The sequence below is a fragment of the Lonchura striata genome, chromosome 2 (genome assembly GCF_050655825.1).
Source record: "Lonchura striata isolate lonStrDom1 chromosome 2, ASM5065582v1, whole genome shotgun sequence".
Lineage (NCBI taxonomy): Eukaryota > Metazoa > Chordata > Aves > Passeriformes > Estrildidae > Lonchura > Lonchura striata.
In genome coordinates, this window is record NC_140704.1 from 107,664,633 (window position 1) to 107,681,942 (window position 17,310).

Genomic DNA, 17,310 nt, shown 5'->3' on the forward strand with positions numbered 1-17,310 from the left:
ACTTCTTGTTTTACAGTTAATTCTGAATGTAGATTACCAGTGTTACTACAAAAACAAACCTGGAAGTTTTGACTGCCCAGGCAAAATAGGGACTTCATTTCATATTTAATAGGGAGTGGGAAAAAAATATTTAAAAAACCCGGCAAAACAAATTGATCCAGTGGGACTAAAATTCAGTACATATGTCAGTGCATTACACAGAAAACCTCTCAGAAAAAAGCCCAGGAAAGGGAAGGAGTTATCAACCCAATGAAAAATGTCCATTTGATGCTCCCAGGATATGACTACACTATTCCAGTGACTTCTTTATTTCGTTGTACTTACCGAGACTTTTTTCCCAAGAAGACATGCTGCATTTCACACTAGCAGAAGCACTGTAAAGTTTTATTTATGTACAAGTGATGCCAGTGAAAGCTGTGCCATCAGGGTAGCATCTCATGAGATGCTTTTTGGAAAGAAAACAGGAGGTGGGAGATCAGGAGTGCAATAAAAGCCTTTATTCCTTCCTAGCGATCGCGTTATGCCTTTAAAAACTCAACCCCGCGGAGTATTTGCAGAGGGGAGCGGGGGCGGGTTTGGGTGGGCAGCGCCGTTCCGCTCCCGGCGGCAGGAAAGGGGCACATCATGGGCAGGATGGCTCCGCACCTCCCGCCACCGCCGCTCCTCCGCGGACACGCGCGGGCGCGCCCCCGAGCGCCGCCCCACGGCCGCGCGGGCGCCGCCGCGGCCGGCTCGGGGCCGAGCCCGCGCCGCGCCCGCCGCCGTGCGCCGCCTGGCGGGGGGAGGCCGTGCCCGCGCCCCGGGCTCGCACACGCGGCGGGCGCAGGCGCGGCGGGGCGGGTGCCCGCGCCGCGGCGGGAACGGCTGCGGCCCGCGCGCCCCCGCGGCCCGAGGAGGGGGGGCCGAGCCGCGCGTCCCCCGAAGCGGGGGAAGGGCGATGGGAACCGGCGCGCCGCAGGCCCCGCTGCGCCCCCCTCCCCGCCGCCCCTGCCTCCTCCTCCGCCTCCTCCTCCTCCGCGCTCCCCGGGCACAGGCGCGCCCTCCGCTCGCACCGCGCATGCACGTAGCCCCCGCGCACCCCCCCCCTCCCCGAGCGCGCGCGCGCGCGCACTGGAGTGCTCGTGCAGGAGGCGGCGGTGACGGCCGGAGAGACGCGCGCAGGGCCCCCCCCCCCCCCAAGACCCCCTCCCCAAATTCCCCCCCATTCCCTCCCTCCCTCCTTCCCGTCCCTTCCCCCGTCCCCCTCCCGCGCGGCGGCAGTGGCAGCGGCAGCCCCCCCGCGCCCCCCGGGAAGCGCGGCTCCGCGCGCGCGGGCGGGCGGCAGGTAAGCGCGAGCCCCTCCCCCCCCCCCCCCGCTCCGCTCCCGCGCCGCGGCCGGGCCGCCGTTTCGCCGCGCGCGCGCGCGCGCTCTCCCCCGCACGCCCCCTCCCTCCTCCTCCCCCTCCCTCTGCCATCCCTCCCCCGCTCGCCGCCGCCGTTACGGCCCCGGCAGCGCGCGCTGGGTGAGATGGCGCCGCCGCGGGCGCGCCCGCCGCCAGCAGCCCCGGCGCCGCCGCGCGCCTGCCTCCCGCGGGCGAGGGGAGGGCCAGCGGGAGCGGGGGGGAGGAGGAGGAGGAGGAGGAGGAGGAGGAGGAGGACGACGCGTCCAGCGGCGGATGCGCATGCTGGGGCGCGCGGGTCCCGCGCGGCGGCCGCCGCAACAAAGGGGCGCGCGGCCGCGTCCAGGCGGCGGGAGCCGCGGGAGAGCAGTTGGAGCGGGGAGGGCGAGAGGGAGGCACGGACGGACGGACGGACGGACGGACGGACGGACAGACAGAAGGAGGGAGCGGGGCGCCGTCCCCGCGCAGCCCCGTGAGGCGGCGCGGCGGGAGCGCCGGGCTCGCTCCAGAGAGCGGCCGCCTGGCGCTCGCGGGCGCCCCCGACGCCGGGCCGGGAGCGCGGGCGGCGCGGCAGGGGCCGGGCTGGTCCCCGCCGGGAGCCCGCCCGCGCCGCGGGTGCGTGGAGCGGGCGTGCGCCTCCGCGGTCGCGGGCACGGCGGCCGCGAGAGCCGGCGCGGGGCGGCAGCGAGCGCGTCCCGAGCAGTCTCAGCCCCGAAAACGCCTCCCTGCGGCCCTTGCGGAGGTAGCGGCCGTGTAAAAAGTGTGTGGAGGAATAAGTCTGAATTGCCCAGAGGAATAAGTAACCGGAGCTTTCTTAAATCGGAGCTGGAAAGGCTCTGGGCAAGTGTCTGACCCGCTCCATTCGGCAAAGGACTAACTTAGTTCTTTGCCAGGTTCACCCCTGTGTACTCTGCAGCCCTGTTTTCAGCCAATTACTTCTATAATTAGTTCTCTCTTAGTGTCGACAGAATTGCAGCAAAACTGAATACTGTTTAACAGGACGGTGCAATTTCTGCTAGATTATTAGCAGCGATCTCACTGTTTGTTTAAAAATAAAGCATTTTCCCCATCTTGAAAAGAGCTCTAAAAGGATCCCGTTGAAATAGTTGTTTGTCCTGCCATCTTCAGTGCTGGACTGATACATTTTCCTGGGCCAGCAGAACCAGATAGCCCGTAAATACATACAATATTGCTTTCCCGGTTTTGTTTCCTTTTGTATATTTCAAGTATTTACAGACTTACTATCTGGCTATCTTAAAGTTTTGTTATATAGGACTAAGAAGAATTTTGGCTGTCCTTTTTTTTGCCTTTATTTATTTTTTTTTTAATTTTTCTGTGTAGCCAGAAACACTTTAGTGGAGGTGCCAGGAACGGAGAGGTATTTGTAGGGAGCCAGGTGTTCCCATACCATGTGAAACATACAGCACCAAGAATTGCAAACCTACCATCATTCCTGTCATCTGCTTCTGCTTTATATATGGTTTAGGATAAATTAGAATTTAGGGAAGAAATTCCCAGGAGATCTGTGCCAGGCAGCACAGGATTTGTTCCAAACCAAGTATTAAATTTCCCTCCTCTCTGCTGTATTTCCTGCTTTGGCACTATGTTTTAACAATGTATTTTATCTAATTTTAAATAATTGAAAATGCTCTCTTTTAACACTCAAAATAATTTTTGGAATAGATATTATCACATCTTGAAATGTTATTATCTTCCCATCTTTCAGGCTGAAGGTGGCCCATTCTGAGATTAATTTAATAATCATTTGCTTAGAAAACTACCTGCATTGTTCATGGTAAGGCTTATATTTGATATTTCAAATTTAGTTTGTCGTGCTGACTTATTTAGTGTATTTCTTACACATTTTAAGTGTTAACATTTCCTTTAGCTATAATAATGACTTATGAGTTGGGTCATGCATTTACTCGGAATTGCAGTTTAAAAGAAAAAGTTTTCAATTTTGTGTAACTGAATGAATAAAGATTTGAATAATTGTAAATTGTGTAACCTAAGAAAACCTTTATGCATTCACAATTTTAAAATCAGTTTCAGAGTAATGCTTTTAGAGTCTAACAGGCTTTTTGTGGTCATTTTATGTAAAAAAAAAGGTTGGGTTTTTCTTAAATGATGGAAATTAATTCATCTCTTGGGATTTTGTGACTTAGACTGCTTTATAAAAGTTACAGAATTTTCCTGTTAATTTACAGGAGTTTTTCATCAGTATGTCTGAAACCATTAAGTATAATGACGACGATCACAAAACTGTGTTCCTGAAAACACTGAATGAACAACGTTTGGAAGGAGAATTTTGTGACATCGCTATTGTGGTTGAAGATGTTAAGTTCAGAGCCCACAGGTGTGTGCTTGCTGCCTGCAGTACCTACTTCAAAAAGCTTTTCAAGAAACTTGAAGTTGATAGCTCATCAGTAATAGAAATAGATTTTCTTCGTTCTGATATTTTTGAGGAAGTTCTCAATTATATGTATACTGCAAAGATTTCTGTTAAAAAGGAGGATGTAAACTTGATGATGTCTTCAGGACAGATCCTTGGTATTCGGTTTCTTGATAAACTCTGCTCTCAAAAACGTGATGTATCTAGTCCTGAGGAAAACACACAGTCCAAGAGCAAGTACTGTCTAAAAATGAACCGTTCTATGGGGGAACCCAATGATACCCAAGATGATGAGGTGGAAGAGATCGGAGATCATGATGACAGTCCATCAGATGTGACAGTGGAAGGTACTCCCCCAAGTCAGGAAGATGGTAAATCACCAACCACTACCCTGAGAGTGCAAGAGGCAATTCTGAAAGAGTTGGGAAGTGAAGAAGTTAGAAAAGTAAACTGTTATGGCCAAGAAGTAGAGCCTATGGAAACAACGGAATCTAAAGACTTAGGATCTCAGACGCCTCAGGCACTCACATTTAATGATGGCATAAATGAAGTGAAAGATGAACAGACGCCAGGATGGACCACAGCAGCCGGGGACATGAAGTTTGAGTACTTGCTTTATGGTCACAGGGAACACATTGTATGTCAGGCTTGTGGCAAGACCTTTTCTGATGAAGCGCGTTTGAGAAAACATGAAAAACTACACACTGCAGACAGACCATTTGTTTGTGAAATGTGTACAAAGGGCTTTACCACGCAAGCTCATTTGAAAGAACACTTGAAAATACACACGGGTTACAAGCCTTACAGTTGTGAGGTGTGTGGGAAGTCTTTTATTCGGGCACCAGATCTAAAAAAACATGAAAGAGTTCACAGTAATGAGAGGCCATTTGCATGCCATATGTGTGATAAAGCTTTCAAGCACAAGTCCCACCTCAAAGACCATGAAAGAAGGCACCGAGGAGAGAAACCTTTTGTCTGCAGTTCCTGCACTAAAGCATTTGCTAAGGCATCTGACCTAAAAAGGCATGAGAACAATATGCACAGTGAAAGAAAGCAAGTTACAGCAGCCAATTCCATCCAGAGTGAAACAGAACAGTTGCAGGCAGCAGCCATGGCTGCTGAAGCAGAGCAGCAGTTAGAAACTATAGCCTGTAGTTAAAAACTAAAGCAGGAATTTTATCAGAATAATATAAGAAATTAAATGAGCAAAACCTGTTGTTGATATACATTTAGACTGAGAATCTTTTAAAGAAAGCATATTTTTAGAGGATTTGAATGTTACATAGGGATAAATACATAGCTTCGCTTGGTTAGGTATTTTAAAACATTTCAGAGATGGGTATTCTTAGAATGTGAAACAGTTTCATTGTCACTAGCAGTATAATGCACTAATAACTGCTTTAATTCGAGAATGTGATCAAGTTTTCTGCGCCTGGCTCTCAGCAGCCACGGGGTGGAGGTTCGCTGTCCCACAAGTGGCCGGAGGGCAGACACTTGTGTGGCTGTCCCCGAGTCTCTGCCGAAACTGTTGCGGGTGGTGGTGATTGCTGCGGCGTGGGGAGCACAGTAGAAGCACAGAGCACGAGGAAACCGAGGCAAAGGAATAAGGGAAGAACACTTGTCTGAATCTCCAAATCTTTAATGACGAAGTTGGGGCAGAACAAGTGAGCTGAATCTGAATCTGAACAGGCTACTTTTATAGGGTAGAGGGAACATGGGGAGGGCACAACCTTTGACCAATAGGAGGGCATTAGGGGAGGGGTGCAGGGTAAGGGCTCCCCAATAGAAGCCAACATGGGGACGGAGCAAACTTTACAACCCAATTCTGCTTTGAGGAAGGGATGAGAGACAGGGAACTCTCCAGAACCAAAGCAGTGTGCTATCTTTGACAGACAGGGGTGAGACGAGAGAACAAGGGAGGTATACAGGTGGCTTGACATACATTTTGTCGGGGAAAACTGTGGTAAACAACTCAGGACTGAACCTGAGGAAGCCAAATGGGGTACAAGCACTGAACCATTACGAACTTACAACAAGGAATATTAAAACATACTACAGAAGAACCAGCTGTGAAATAACAGACTACCACATCTACCTGTTTTTTGTTTTATAAAGTTGAAAAACAGCTGAGGAGAGGTACCAACTCCACCCTGGAACTGAGTTCTTTAAACCAATGTGCTTTCAGGGGCACCTTCTTCCCACTACTTTTGGTCTGTAGTGGTAGCAGCTACCACAGTCTTTGAAGAAGATGGGTTTGCTGTGGCAGTGGGAATAACTTGTTTTAAGATTCCAAAAACTATTGAGACTAGAAATATAGCAACTATAAAGCAACTAATGTCTTTTGCAGCAGAAAGCATCCAGACTGACAGGCCCCAGTTCTTGAATCTTCATAGCTGGTCAGGTGGTTGTCTAGGAAAAATGACAACACAACTATGAAATACAGGCAACCAAACACCACGTGGTGGGAAAAAGGGTCAGGGTTTTCCTCCTCCCTTGCAACGCTTTCAGTCTGATGCAACTGCATAATTGGCGGGGTTCTTTTGGGGATTTAAAGGGACAATTTCCAACTCAGTTTCCTCTCTTGTGGAAGTGTATGGTTTCACCCACTTCTTGGGCATCCACTTTACTTCTGAGAATGTGGACAGACATGTGTATCCATGGCCCCATGTCACTAATTTAAAGGGACCCTGGATGTCTTTAGAGTCTGGATCTCTCACCATAGCAGGAGGTCTTTCCTTGACTGGCAGTTGTTGGTAATGGTAAAAATGCCTCAGGACTGGTGGGTTTGGGTTGTCAAAGGAGCAGTTAAGAAAGTTGATAGTAAACAAAGCTTTGTACAATCTGTGCTGCGGTGACAAGACCTGGAAATCTCCTCTCTGGTGGGTTGTATTGTGTTTTTACATTTCTGTAACAGTTCTGTAATGGTTTGCCCTTCCACCCCCCATTTTCTCCCAATGGTTCCACCCCGAGTTTTCCCGTTGTTCCCTCAGTGCCAATCTCCCTGAAAATGCTTAGTCACTTCCCCCTCCCCTCTCTGGTACCCACTCGGCTCCCCATCCCATTCTTCCTGAATTTTCTACCCTGGGCGTTGAGGGATTGGATGAGGGTCCGAGTTCCCTCCCTTAAGTTTCCCCATTGGTTTTTGTATCTGTCTATCCTTTCACCTTCCCCTCCCCCACATCCCCATATTGGCCAATGGGCATTCCCTTCCCCTGGTTTTTAAGATGTTGCACCGCGGTATTTAAGATGTTGCAGAAGCCTCGAGGCCACTTTTGGCTGCTGGATTCTCTGTAGCTCCGAGCTCCCCAGAGCCTGGATTAAAACCGAAACTGTTTTCTTTGCCTTAAGTCAACTCCCTTATTATCTGCTCAGATGCCCCTTTCCTCCAAACAAGGCAGATAGTGTAACTTTCTGCCTTAGCCGCTCCCCAACTCTCCTGGAGAACCAGGGGAGTGACCCCCACACCTGACTGTGCCTCTGCAGGGCAGCAGAAGCCAGGGGGCTTCAGATCAGCAGAGCGGCAGCAGGTGAGGACTTTTTTGAGCATTTGATGGGTCCTCTCACAGCTTGGCTGGTGGGGGAGTGTGGTCCGATGTTGAACTCCCCATTCCTGCAAAAACTCGCCGAACCTCTTGGATGTATAGCCTGGGCCATTATCTATTTTGATGGTTTTGGAGACTCCCAAGGTTTCAAAGGCCTGCACAAAATGTTTCTGTGCATCTGAGGCCTTTTCCCCTGCATGGGCCGAGACAAAAACTCTTCCCAAGAAGGTGTCCACTGATACATGTATGTATTTCAGCCGCCTGAATTCAGGCACATGGGTCATGTCAGTTTGCCAGACCTCACAACTGGGGAGTCCTCTTGGGTTTACTCCTGAACCCATTGATGGTAAGGAGGACTCCTGACAGTTTGGGCATGTGACCACAATCACCTTGGCCTGATCATGCCTCAGGTAGAATTGGTGGATCAGACCAGGAACGTTTTGATAGAATTGCTGATGGCTAAGCTTGGCCTGTTGGAAGATGTTAGGTTGGCTGGCCAGCTGCAAAGGGGCAGCTAGGGCGTCTGCTAGATGTTCTCTTCGTCTGCTAGATTGTTCTCTTCACTGATGAACCCAGGGAGGTCAGTGTGTGACCTCACATGCGTCACAAAAAAGGATTGCTCTTGGTGGGAAACTAGATATACAAGCTTTGAGAGCAAGCCAAAGATGACTGGATTGGAGACTTCCTTCAAGACTGCATGTTCTACTCTGGACACTACTCCTGCTGTGTAAGCTGAATCGGTCGCAATATTAATTGGTACTGGGAATTTCTTAAAGACCCTTATGACTGCATCCAACTCAGCAACTTGAGGAGAGCCCTCTACAGTTTTAACATCGGCTTCCCACTGCTGAGTTTGAGGATTTTTCCAGGTCATCACTGACTTGTGGGACACTCTGGACCCATCAGTAAAGACTGTCAAGGCCTTTAATGGGTGTCTACTTTGGATTTCTTTTGGAATCAAATTAAACTTGATGTTAAACAATTTGTGAGCTGAGTGATGGAAAGAAATTTGCCCTGGATAACTGTCCAGAGCAAACTGCAAATTCTCGTTTTTGTGGAGCAAGTGCTTCAAGGTCTCCTTGGTTAGTTTCCCAGTTGATATTTTGATGGGGACATGGATACATGTGAAGTTGTACCCTGCCAACAGTTGCAGACGGACTTTAGCCTTTATGATCAACTGAACCATCAGCTCTAGTGGCTGCATAATGCTTTTGGACAACTGATGACTGAGGAACACCCACTCTGTGATTAGGAGGGGGTCCTTCTGGTCCGTGTCCCATTGAAAAATGAGCCTGTGAAGGTGTGGTAACTTACCTAAGATAATGTGGCAGAAGGGAAGGCCCTCACACCAACAGTGGGCTTGCCAGCCTGCCAGTGTGGATTGCACCTTCTCGGAGCACTGTCCTCGCCTCCTGGGTCAAGGCCCTCAGAGAATCTAACCCCTCTCCCCACCTCAACAAGTTGAAGAGGGGAGACATATCCTCCATGGTGAGCCCCAGTCAGGGCCTGATCTAGTTCAAAGACCCACACAACTGTTGGAGGTCCTGCAGGGTTTTTGCATTGTCATTTATGAAAACCCTCTGGAGCTTGATGGTCTGGTTGAAAATTTCAAGCCCTAGATACTTCCAAGGCAACAGCTTCTTCTCCCTTTGCAACTCCAATCCATCTGTTGCCAAGGCAGTGATAGTGTCCTCAAGCACTCCTGCAAGCACATGGTCATTGGGGGCACAAACAAGAACGTCGTCCATATAGTGATATATGATGCAATCTCGCTCTAGCATGCACTGGGGACAGGACTCTGGCGACATACCACTGGCAAATGGTGGGAGAACATTTGAGGCTCTGAGGCAATACTCTCCAGTGGTAGCACTTCATGAGAGCTTCTCTATTGATGGAGGGCACAGAGAAAGCAAAGTGAGGAGCATCGGCTGGGTGAAGCCATCTTTTATATTGATGACAGCCAATGATCACTTTTGGGGGAGCATTGAAAAGGACGGCATCCCTAGTTGGAGAGACACCATGTTCTCGATTACATCATTGATTTTTCTCAAATCATGGAGGAGACACCATTTATCCCTCCCTGGCTTTTTGATGACAAAGACAGGGAAGTTCCATGGGCTATTGGCTTCAATTATGTGACCCTTGGCCAACTCCTCCTCAACAATCTGAGTGAGCGCACTTAATTTCTGTTTGTTCAGTGGCCACCGTTCTACCCACACTGGTGTATCTGTCAACCAATTTAGTTTCTGGGCAGGGTGCTCCTCAGTGACTGTCACTAAAAATCCTGAGTGTCTGGAAGTTCCAATTTTCCCCCCCATTGAGACATGGCATCTCTCCCCCATAGGGTGAACTTGGAATTCAACACAATGGGTGTATGGAGCCCAATTGCCCATTCAGTCCCTCAATTTGTACAATGCTACTGGATCTTTTAGCTAATTGGGTGCCCCCAACACCTAGAACTTTGCTGGGCACGCTTTGTAGCTCCCATTGTGACAGCCATTTTTGTGGAGAAATGACCATCATGTCTGCCCCCATGTCCATCATCCCTCGTAACTGGATGGAATGCCTCCCACTTTTAAGGTCACACCATACAAGGGGCTTGTCCTCTCCCAGCACTTCGGTAAAATAAATGGAAAGGTTCAGGTCATTGCTGATTGCATAGGGCACTGGAGTGGCCTGCGCAATGCCTTGGCCCTCCAGCAGGAAGAGGAGGGGATGGACACAGCGTGCCATGAGACTGAAGTTCTCGGGATCAAGTGACGGGATCCCTGGGGCGATTTCAATCTTAAGGGGAGTGTGCCTGGTGTCCCCAGCAGCAAGGTACTTGCAGTTTAAAGATGGGGAGTGCTTATAAGTCTCCACCTGATAGATGTGAGGGAGAAGTCCAGGTGCAGCAGTGACTACTTGCCAGGCCTGATCAGGAAAGAAAACAGGATTAGTTAGTCTCAGCCAGTAAGGTTTTCTTCTATCTGGGGTTATTACTTGAGCGCTGGCACTATTGTCAGCGACCCTCCCCCCACCCCGCCCATGGGCTGCCCTATTTTTATTGATGCACAGGGCAGACGCACACTCTGTATTTAGTTTTTTGTGTCTGGGAAGCTTCCCCGTCCCCTGCCCCTCCCCTCCCTGGAGGCACCCTTCCTTCGAAGAGGCATTGACTTATAAAATGTCCTTGATGGCAGTGGAAGCATCTCCTCCTAGGTGGTTGATTCCCTCAGGTAGAGGCTGCTGGAGCTGCTGTCTGTTCCCACAAGGCTGGTTTCCTTGGGGTGTCTTCTACAGTGTTTTCCCGCAAGGCTGGTTTCCTTGGGGTGTCTTCTACAGTGTTTATGGCTTTCTTGGTACACTTCTCTATAAGCTGGTCTAGGGTGCAAGTTGGAGTTGAAGGGAGTGACAGGATGACTTTTCTACAAGCTTCGTTTGCATTGCTGGAGACTATTTCTAGTATGAACTGTTCTTGTATCTCTAGGTTTTTTACTCTCTTTTCTACAGGAGCACAAACCCATTCAACAAAGTCCATAAATGCCTCTGAGAAAAAGACTGCTTAATAAAAATACAGGGTTGGATTGGTTCTTTGGATGGCATGGTCAAGAAAGCTTTCTCTGCAGCATCTTTAACTTGATCTAGAACTATTTTTGGAATTCTCCCCAGCCTATTTCCGCACCTGCTACCAGTCACCCTCACTGACCAGATGATAAAAGGTGATATCATTCTCATCTCAATCAGTGGAACATTCAGAATTCTGCAAAATCTGTGGAAGAAGGTCTCCCACTAATCTTTTCCACGTTCACTCCCATAATTTATATTCGGATGATGTGATCAAGCAATTAAAAAGCCTTTTTAAATCTGCAGGAACCAGCATGTATGAAGTAAATATTGCTTTTAAAAGATTCCTAAAAACTCGCTTTTCTGGCTGAATTCACGCTATGTTCTGCAAAGTTCTTTGATGCTGATACGACAGTAGTTCCCACCTGGGGTGGTCTCCCCTTGCATTATAAGTGACTTGGGCTAGGAAAGGTGAGTTGTTATTTTCCACCGCTTCCAGTCTCCCTGGCACTGCACGCCCAGTCCTCCTGTTACTGTGAGAACCAGAAGCCAGAGCGTGGGAAACGGGAGGGTGGTGGGTGGAAACCTGGACGGAGGCAGCCGAGGAGAAGGAGGAGGGGACTGGTGATGTCACATCAATGAGAGGAGCAGTGGGTGGAACCATGGGTGGGGTGACACTTCCCCCCCCTCTCCCCCGCAAAGGAGGAGGAGGGACCCAGGGAGAGGGGAGGATCAAGAGTCTGGGTGGGAAGAGAGAGAAAGGGGTTCTAGAAAGAAGCATCTGCCACGAGGCTGAAGCTTTTTTGTGGTGCTTCGGTGGGATGAGAGAAAGAACCATCCTGAAATTGAGAACTAGGATTTCTAATAGGGATAAAGGGATTGGATTGAGGGATCAGGGTGAGGTCCCTGAGAGTGTGGCCATCACTGTTAGAGCAGGGGTTCCAAGGGGACCTGGGGGAGCCAGGGAGATGGTGGCAACCCTGCATCTTCTGAGGATGGGCTGCTCCCCTCTGTCCACCCACTCTGAGGGAAGGGAATGGGAGAAGAAAGTGGGGAAGAGGTGTTTCTGGAGAAAACCAGGGGTAAACTCGCGGTTTGTTTTTTAACTCCATATTCTTTCACTTTTAACACATCCCAAATCAACAGAAATAATTGCAAAATCCCTCTTTAATGGAGGAGTCACCTCTCTTTGTTAAATCACTCAATTTAGCACCTACTTGTTTCCAAAACACAAAATTTTGGACATTTTGTGAAGCAACATTTGGAAAATTAAAAAACAACCACCTCGTGAACCTTTTAACAATGCCTTTTGAAAACACAAGACCCACCTCTCCCAGGTACTCTGTAACTTGGTAATAAACTTCCCTTTGTTGGGTAGACAGCCTGGTGCCCATCCTGTCTGCCTAGCTTAGCTTTCAACCACCCTCTGCAGGAAAAAGGAGAGAAAATAAAAGAGTCCTGAAACCCAATGGGGACGAACTGAGCATGCCATGCGTTGTGTGTCCCCTTGCCTTGGGAAACAGTTGTCCACCCCCCGAGCCCCTGGCCGGGTCCCTCTCAGACCCTCAGAGAACTCGCCAAACCATCGACTTCAGGAAACAGAGCTGCAAAAGTGGTCCTTGGTCGCAGAGACACCTTCCCAGATGCTGACAAGAAAGCTACGTCTCTTTCCTCTGGGAGCACCGCTGACGGAGTGTGCTCACATGGAGGCGATGGCAGAGCATGGTTTATAAATGCAGAGGCATATTTACCTGCAGTACAGCCTGTCCGTCGGGTTTCTTCACACGGAAACTGTGGCACCACTTCCCACCAACACTTCTTCTCAGCGAAAGCGCAGCGCTGCTCCCTGCCACCACTTCTTTGCAGTGAAAGCGTGGCACCGCTTTTTGCCACTGCTTCTGCACCATGGCAACATGCAGCGCCAATGGTGGCAATCCTTTCAGCAGTGAAAATGCATGGAGAAAGCCTTGAGGCAACAAAGAAGCCTTAGTGTTGGTGTGCCACCTGTGCCTGGCTCTCAGCAGCCACGGGATGGAGGTTCACCGGCTGGCTGTCCCACGAGTGGCTGGAGGGCAGACACACGTGTGGCCACCCCGAGTCTCTGCTGAGACTGTTGGCGGTGATTGCTGTGGCGCGTGGAGCACAGCAGCAATCACCTCCTGCTGTGGATGCATGAGGAAACCGAGGCAAAGGAATAAGGGAAGGACACTTGTCTGAATCTCCAAATCTTTAATGACGAAGTCAGGGCAGAACAAGTGAGCTGAATCTGAATCTGAACAGGCTACTTTTATAGGGTAGAGGGAACATGGAGAGGGCACAACCTGTGACCAATAGGAGGGCATTAGGGGAGGGGTGCAGGGTAAGGGCTCCCCAATAGAAGCCAACATGGGGAGGGAGCAAACTTTACAACCCAATTCTGCTTTGAGGAAGGGATGAGAGACAGGGAACTCTCCAGAACCAAAGCAGTGTGCTATCTTTGACAGACAGGGGTGAGACAAGAGAACAAGGGAGCTATACAGATGGATTGACATGTGGCTTGACATACATTTTGTTGGGGAAAACTGTAGTAAACAAGTCAGGACTGAACAATTAAAGAAGCCAAATGGGGTACATAGACAAAACCATTACGAACTTATAACAAGGAATATTAAAACATACTACAGAAGAACGAACTGTGAAACAACAGACTACCACAGTTCTCTACAACAGGGATCATCACTGGCTGATACTTTGCTTCATCCAGTATGGAATACTGAATATGATGTAAACATTGCAATCAATGAGAATCAGTGAGTTATGTTGGAAAATGCTAAGATCTCAAAAATCACAAACATGGAAAGAAAGGCTTTGGTTTTCATGATTCTTAGGTGTTATACCTACAATTTTTTGAGAAGCGTACATTGAGTCCCCAAGCTTTTTAATTCCTCCTTTTTTCACCTAATCTAGGCTGGTACAACAGAATATAAAGGAGAATGGTAATCAAAATGAAATTGCTTCCTATTCCATTCCCTCAGATATCCTCCTGTTTTTATAAAGGTGGCAAGTTGAAATGAAATACTTGCATTCTTGTGAAAAAAAAATGCATTATTCAAGGATTCTGGCTGGCAAAGCAGAAGTGTCATGGCATTCACCAGTCCCTTCTGTGGGTGAAAATGTCTGCCTCATTTGTTTATATGTTCACTTTTATATAGGGCCCCAGAGGTAGGACTGGGCTGCAAAGGAAAAAGGGTGGAGCATGGAGGAGACATGTTCCTTACTCAAACCCAGTAAAAATCAGTAAAAGCTAATGCAGCCTGAGATGGTTTTTTTATTATGCAACTTTCAGTCACCTAACCTAGCACAGTGAAGGTAGAGGAGTATCTGCATGAGCAGGTGACCAGGTGTCACTGCCAGACTCCTGAAGTTTCAGCCATAGGTGTCACATACCTGCCTGCAGGGCTCAGCTGGGGTTTGTGTTGTGGCTGATCATATAGCTCATAGGTCTTGTTCAAGTTTAAAAGCTTCCATCTTTTGACATCCACCCCTCATCAAGAGGGAGACTTCAGTGAGTAAGTTCTGTCATAGTTGATCCTGGGTGAGTGTTCACTATTAGCCAGTCTTTTAAAACCAGCTGGGGTACATGCTGATAACAATAGTTACCTCACAGAGTCAAGAAAACAAGTGGTCTTTGGATTGCAGTCTGCTACTTCTGGTCCTCAAGAAAAGACCCAGTAACAGTGGCAATGTAATCCAAAGGTATGTAAACCCTTTATTTTAAATTTGTAAATACTACAGCTGTTGTGAAAACTTCGTTTGAAGTTGGAATGGGCAAAAAACACACTCTTGGGTACATGGTTGATAACATTGGTCACTTGCGATACCTATAGCATATCAAAGTGTTAGGCCAGTTTCTGATAAGTTACTGTGTGGTAGATCACATCTTGCTTTTCTAAATAGAAATTTAAAATAGTGTTTCTGGAACTGTTATATGGGACTTCAATTATTGAGGGGTTTTTATTTGGTTGAGGGTTTTTTTTTACAGCTTAATTTTATTAATGTATTCATCAGGTTAAGCAGTTATCTTAAAATGCCAGTAATTGTTCAAATGCTGGTCTGTAAATAAAGCATGATCTTAATATTTTAGAAAATGTAAACTTTGGACCTTTTCCAATATATTTTTTTAAAATGTTGCTTCATTTTGCATTCAGTAATATTAGTTTGTAAACAAACTATACATTTTGTACCTGTGCAACATCAGAGGATGTGTATTCATTGCATTTTATTGGTTCTCTTGAAGAACATGATAAATGACCATTGTTAAAACATTTTACTGTATCTGATCATAGATATAAAGACAGTAGGTCCAAAATAGGATCTACTTTTTTTTCTAAATATATTAGTCTTGCTATGTTTTCTTATCTGAAACTGTGTGCACTTCTTCCTGGGTAAGTTGGGGTTGAAAAGACTGTACAAAACAGATCTGTTGTGGTAAGAGTTCTAAAATGTAAAATGTGAAGGAAGTAAATTTTCTCAAGGTCTGCTATGAAGAATTCAAGAAGCCATGAGCTTAAATTACAACAGTAAACCATTAAGTTAGGGAAAAAAAATCCCAAGTTTTAAAGGATTTTAATAAAGAATCATTAAAAGAGAATGCCTGGGGAGGTGCTGCAATCTCCACTAGTAGTAATATTCAAGAATGGGTTAGACAAACAAAATTAGGAATTATTTTCATACTACTCTTACCAATCTTTAAAAAAATATTAGAAAATTAAGCAAATCACAGTTGAATGAGTACTTGTGGTTTTGTTTTTCTGCTTTAAACTTTTAGAAAGGTTTATACTGGTGATCAGAGTTTTAAAGTTTGTTTTGTGACAAGAAATTCCTCATGCTCACTTGAGTAGCAAAAGTTTGAGGTCATCTTTTATTTGTTCCAGTAAGCTACAGAATGCTAAATACTCCTCAAAATCTTGCCATTTAGGTAGTCAGACTGGAGTTCTTGTGAAGATCCGGTCTCAGTTTTCTAATACAGAGATGCTTTCGTGTTTCCATTAAGTAGGGATACTTAAAATTATTAGAGTTCTGTGAAATACAAAATAAATTACCAGATTATATCAGAAAGTCTGCCCTAAAGTTAGTAATATTTTAGTGGCAGATTATCTTTTATTAAGTATTCTATTAATACAGACAACTATGGTGTTATAGAGAAGACAAAGCATTTATAAAAGACTACATCATCTACTGCACACAACAGATGACTTTTCTGAATGCAAACATTTACAGATAGCTACAGAACAGGATAATTCTGCCTGAATGGTAAAGACAGATCTAAGGAATTTTCATCTTTTTCAGTTTATCCTTAGATCACAGTAGTGTGCCCAGTCAGCCAGAAATGTGAACATTGCGTTAAAAATTCCATTACAGCAGTTGGTCTGTCATTTGTCTTCATATAGACGTAAAACAATTATAGTAACATTCTTATTCATTTCAGAACAGATGGAGGATTTCCATTAATAGATCAGTTACATATATGTCATAAGAGTTGAGACACCTATTCTCAGGAAGTATTTTTGAATGTAATGCAAGAAATCTGAAAAAAAAAAAATAGCTAAAAATAGTGATTTATACAGTATTGATATGTTTTGCAGTGTTTTTCTCTCCATTGTCCTTCTATATTATTTTTATTTGCATGCCCTGATCATTTAGATATTTATAGAACTCTGAAACTTGGTGAATTTTGGTGGTTCCAATATGAACAGCAGTGTAACTCTTTAAAATAGAAATAATATTTTTGAATCTCGTTAATACATATTTTTAAATTTACTGGGTTTTTTTACTGTTTGGTAGTTAAGCATCTAATTTTTATAGGTAAACCTGAAAAAACATGTGGACTGTATGAATAAAGACTTACTACATCTGATCTGTTTGGTATAGGGGTATCAAAAAACATGGCCAAAGCAGAACTTCTGGATACCTGGATTTCAGGTTCTTTCCATGATTTTTTTTTATAAGTCTGTACTTTGAGAGCATGAGTTTGTAAAACAAATAGTACTAACAAAATATTAGAATTCTTACTGAATTGCAATTCCAAATGCATTTTTTTTTTTTATAATACTGAGCCATTTTAAAGAAGTATGAAGGAGAGTAACTCCATGGCAATAAATAGATCTAAAGTTTTATTTTCATTCAGAAGTAAAATAAATTCATAGATACGATGCATTAAATATAGATAATCTTTATTAAATCATTAAAACATGAGAGTTCTTTTTTGCTTTTTCCACCAGAGCATGGAAATTTTTTATGTTTAGAAAAATGTAGTTCTGATGTAAACCCATTCTGTTAAAAACAATAACCAAAACCACCCAAACCCTACAGTGCTTCCATTTGCAGTTTTCTGATCTACTCCCAATGGCCTATTTATACATTTAAGTAATCTGTATATGCAAGCAACATAAAGTAATTTTGTCTTTTAAAA

General features: G+C 46.1%; 1 protein-coding gene across 3 annotated transcripts; it reads left to right on the plus strand.

Annotated features, from left to right (window-relative positions):
* Positions 1-930: 930 nt before the first annotated feature.
* On the plus strand, positions 931-16,473 carry ZBTB14 (zinc finger and BTB domain containing 14). Of its 3 annotated transcripts, none has more exons than XM_077784180.2 (3): positions 931-1,324; positions 3,106-3,174; positions 3,587-16,473. In XM_077784180.2, exons 2-3 carry the CDS (start codon positions 3,172-3,174, stop codon positions 4,928-4,930), a joined length of 1,347 nt encoding a protein of 448 aa, XP_077640306.1. In that variant the 5' UTR covers positions 931-1,324; positions 3,106-3,171; the 3' UTR covers positions 4,931-16,473. The 3 variants fall into 3 exon arrangements, with proteins under 3 accessions (XP_077640306.1, XP_085428096.1, XP_085428095.1); XM_085571970.1 differs by lacking the exon at positions 931-1,324 and adding an exon at positions 1,469-1,502; XM_085571969.1 differs by lacking the exon at positions 931-1,324 and adding an exon at positions 2,075-2,121.
* The last annotated feature ends 837 nt before the right edge of the window (positions 16,474-17,310 follow it).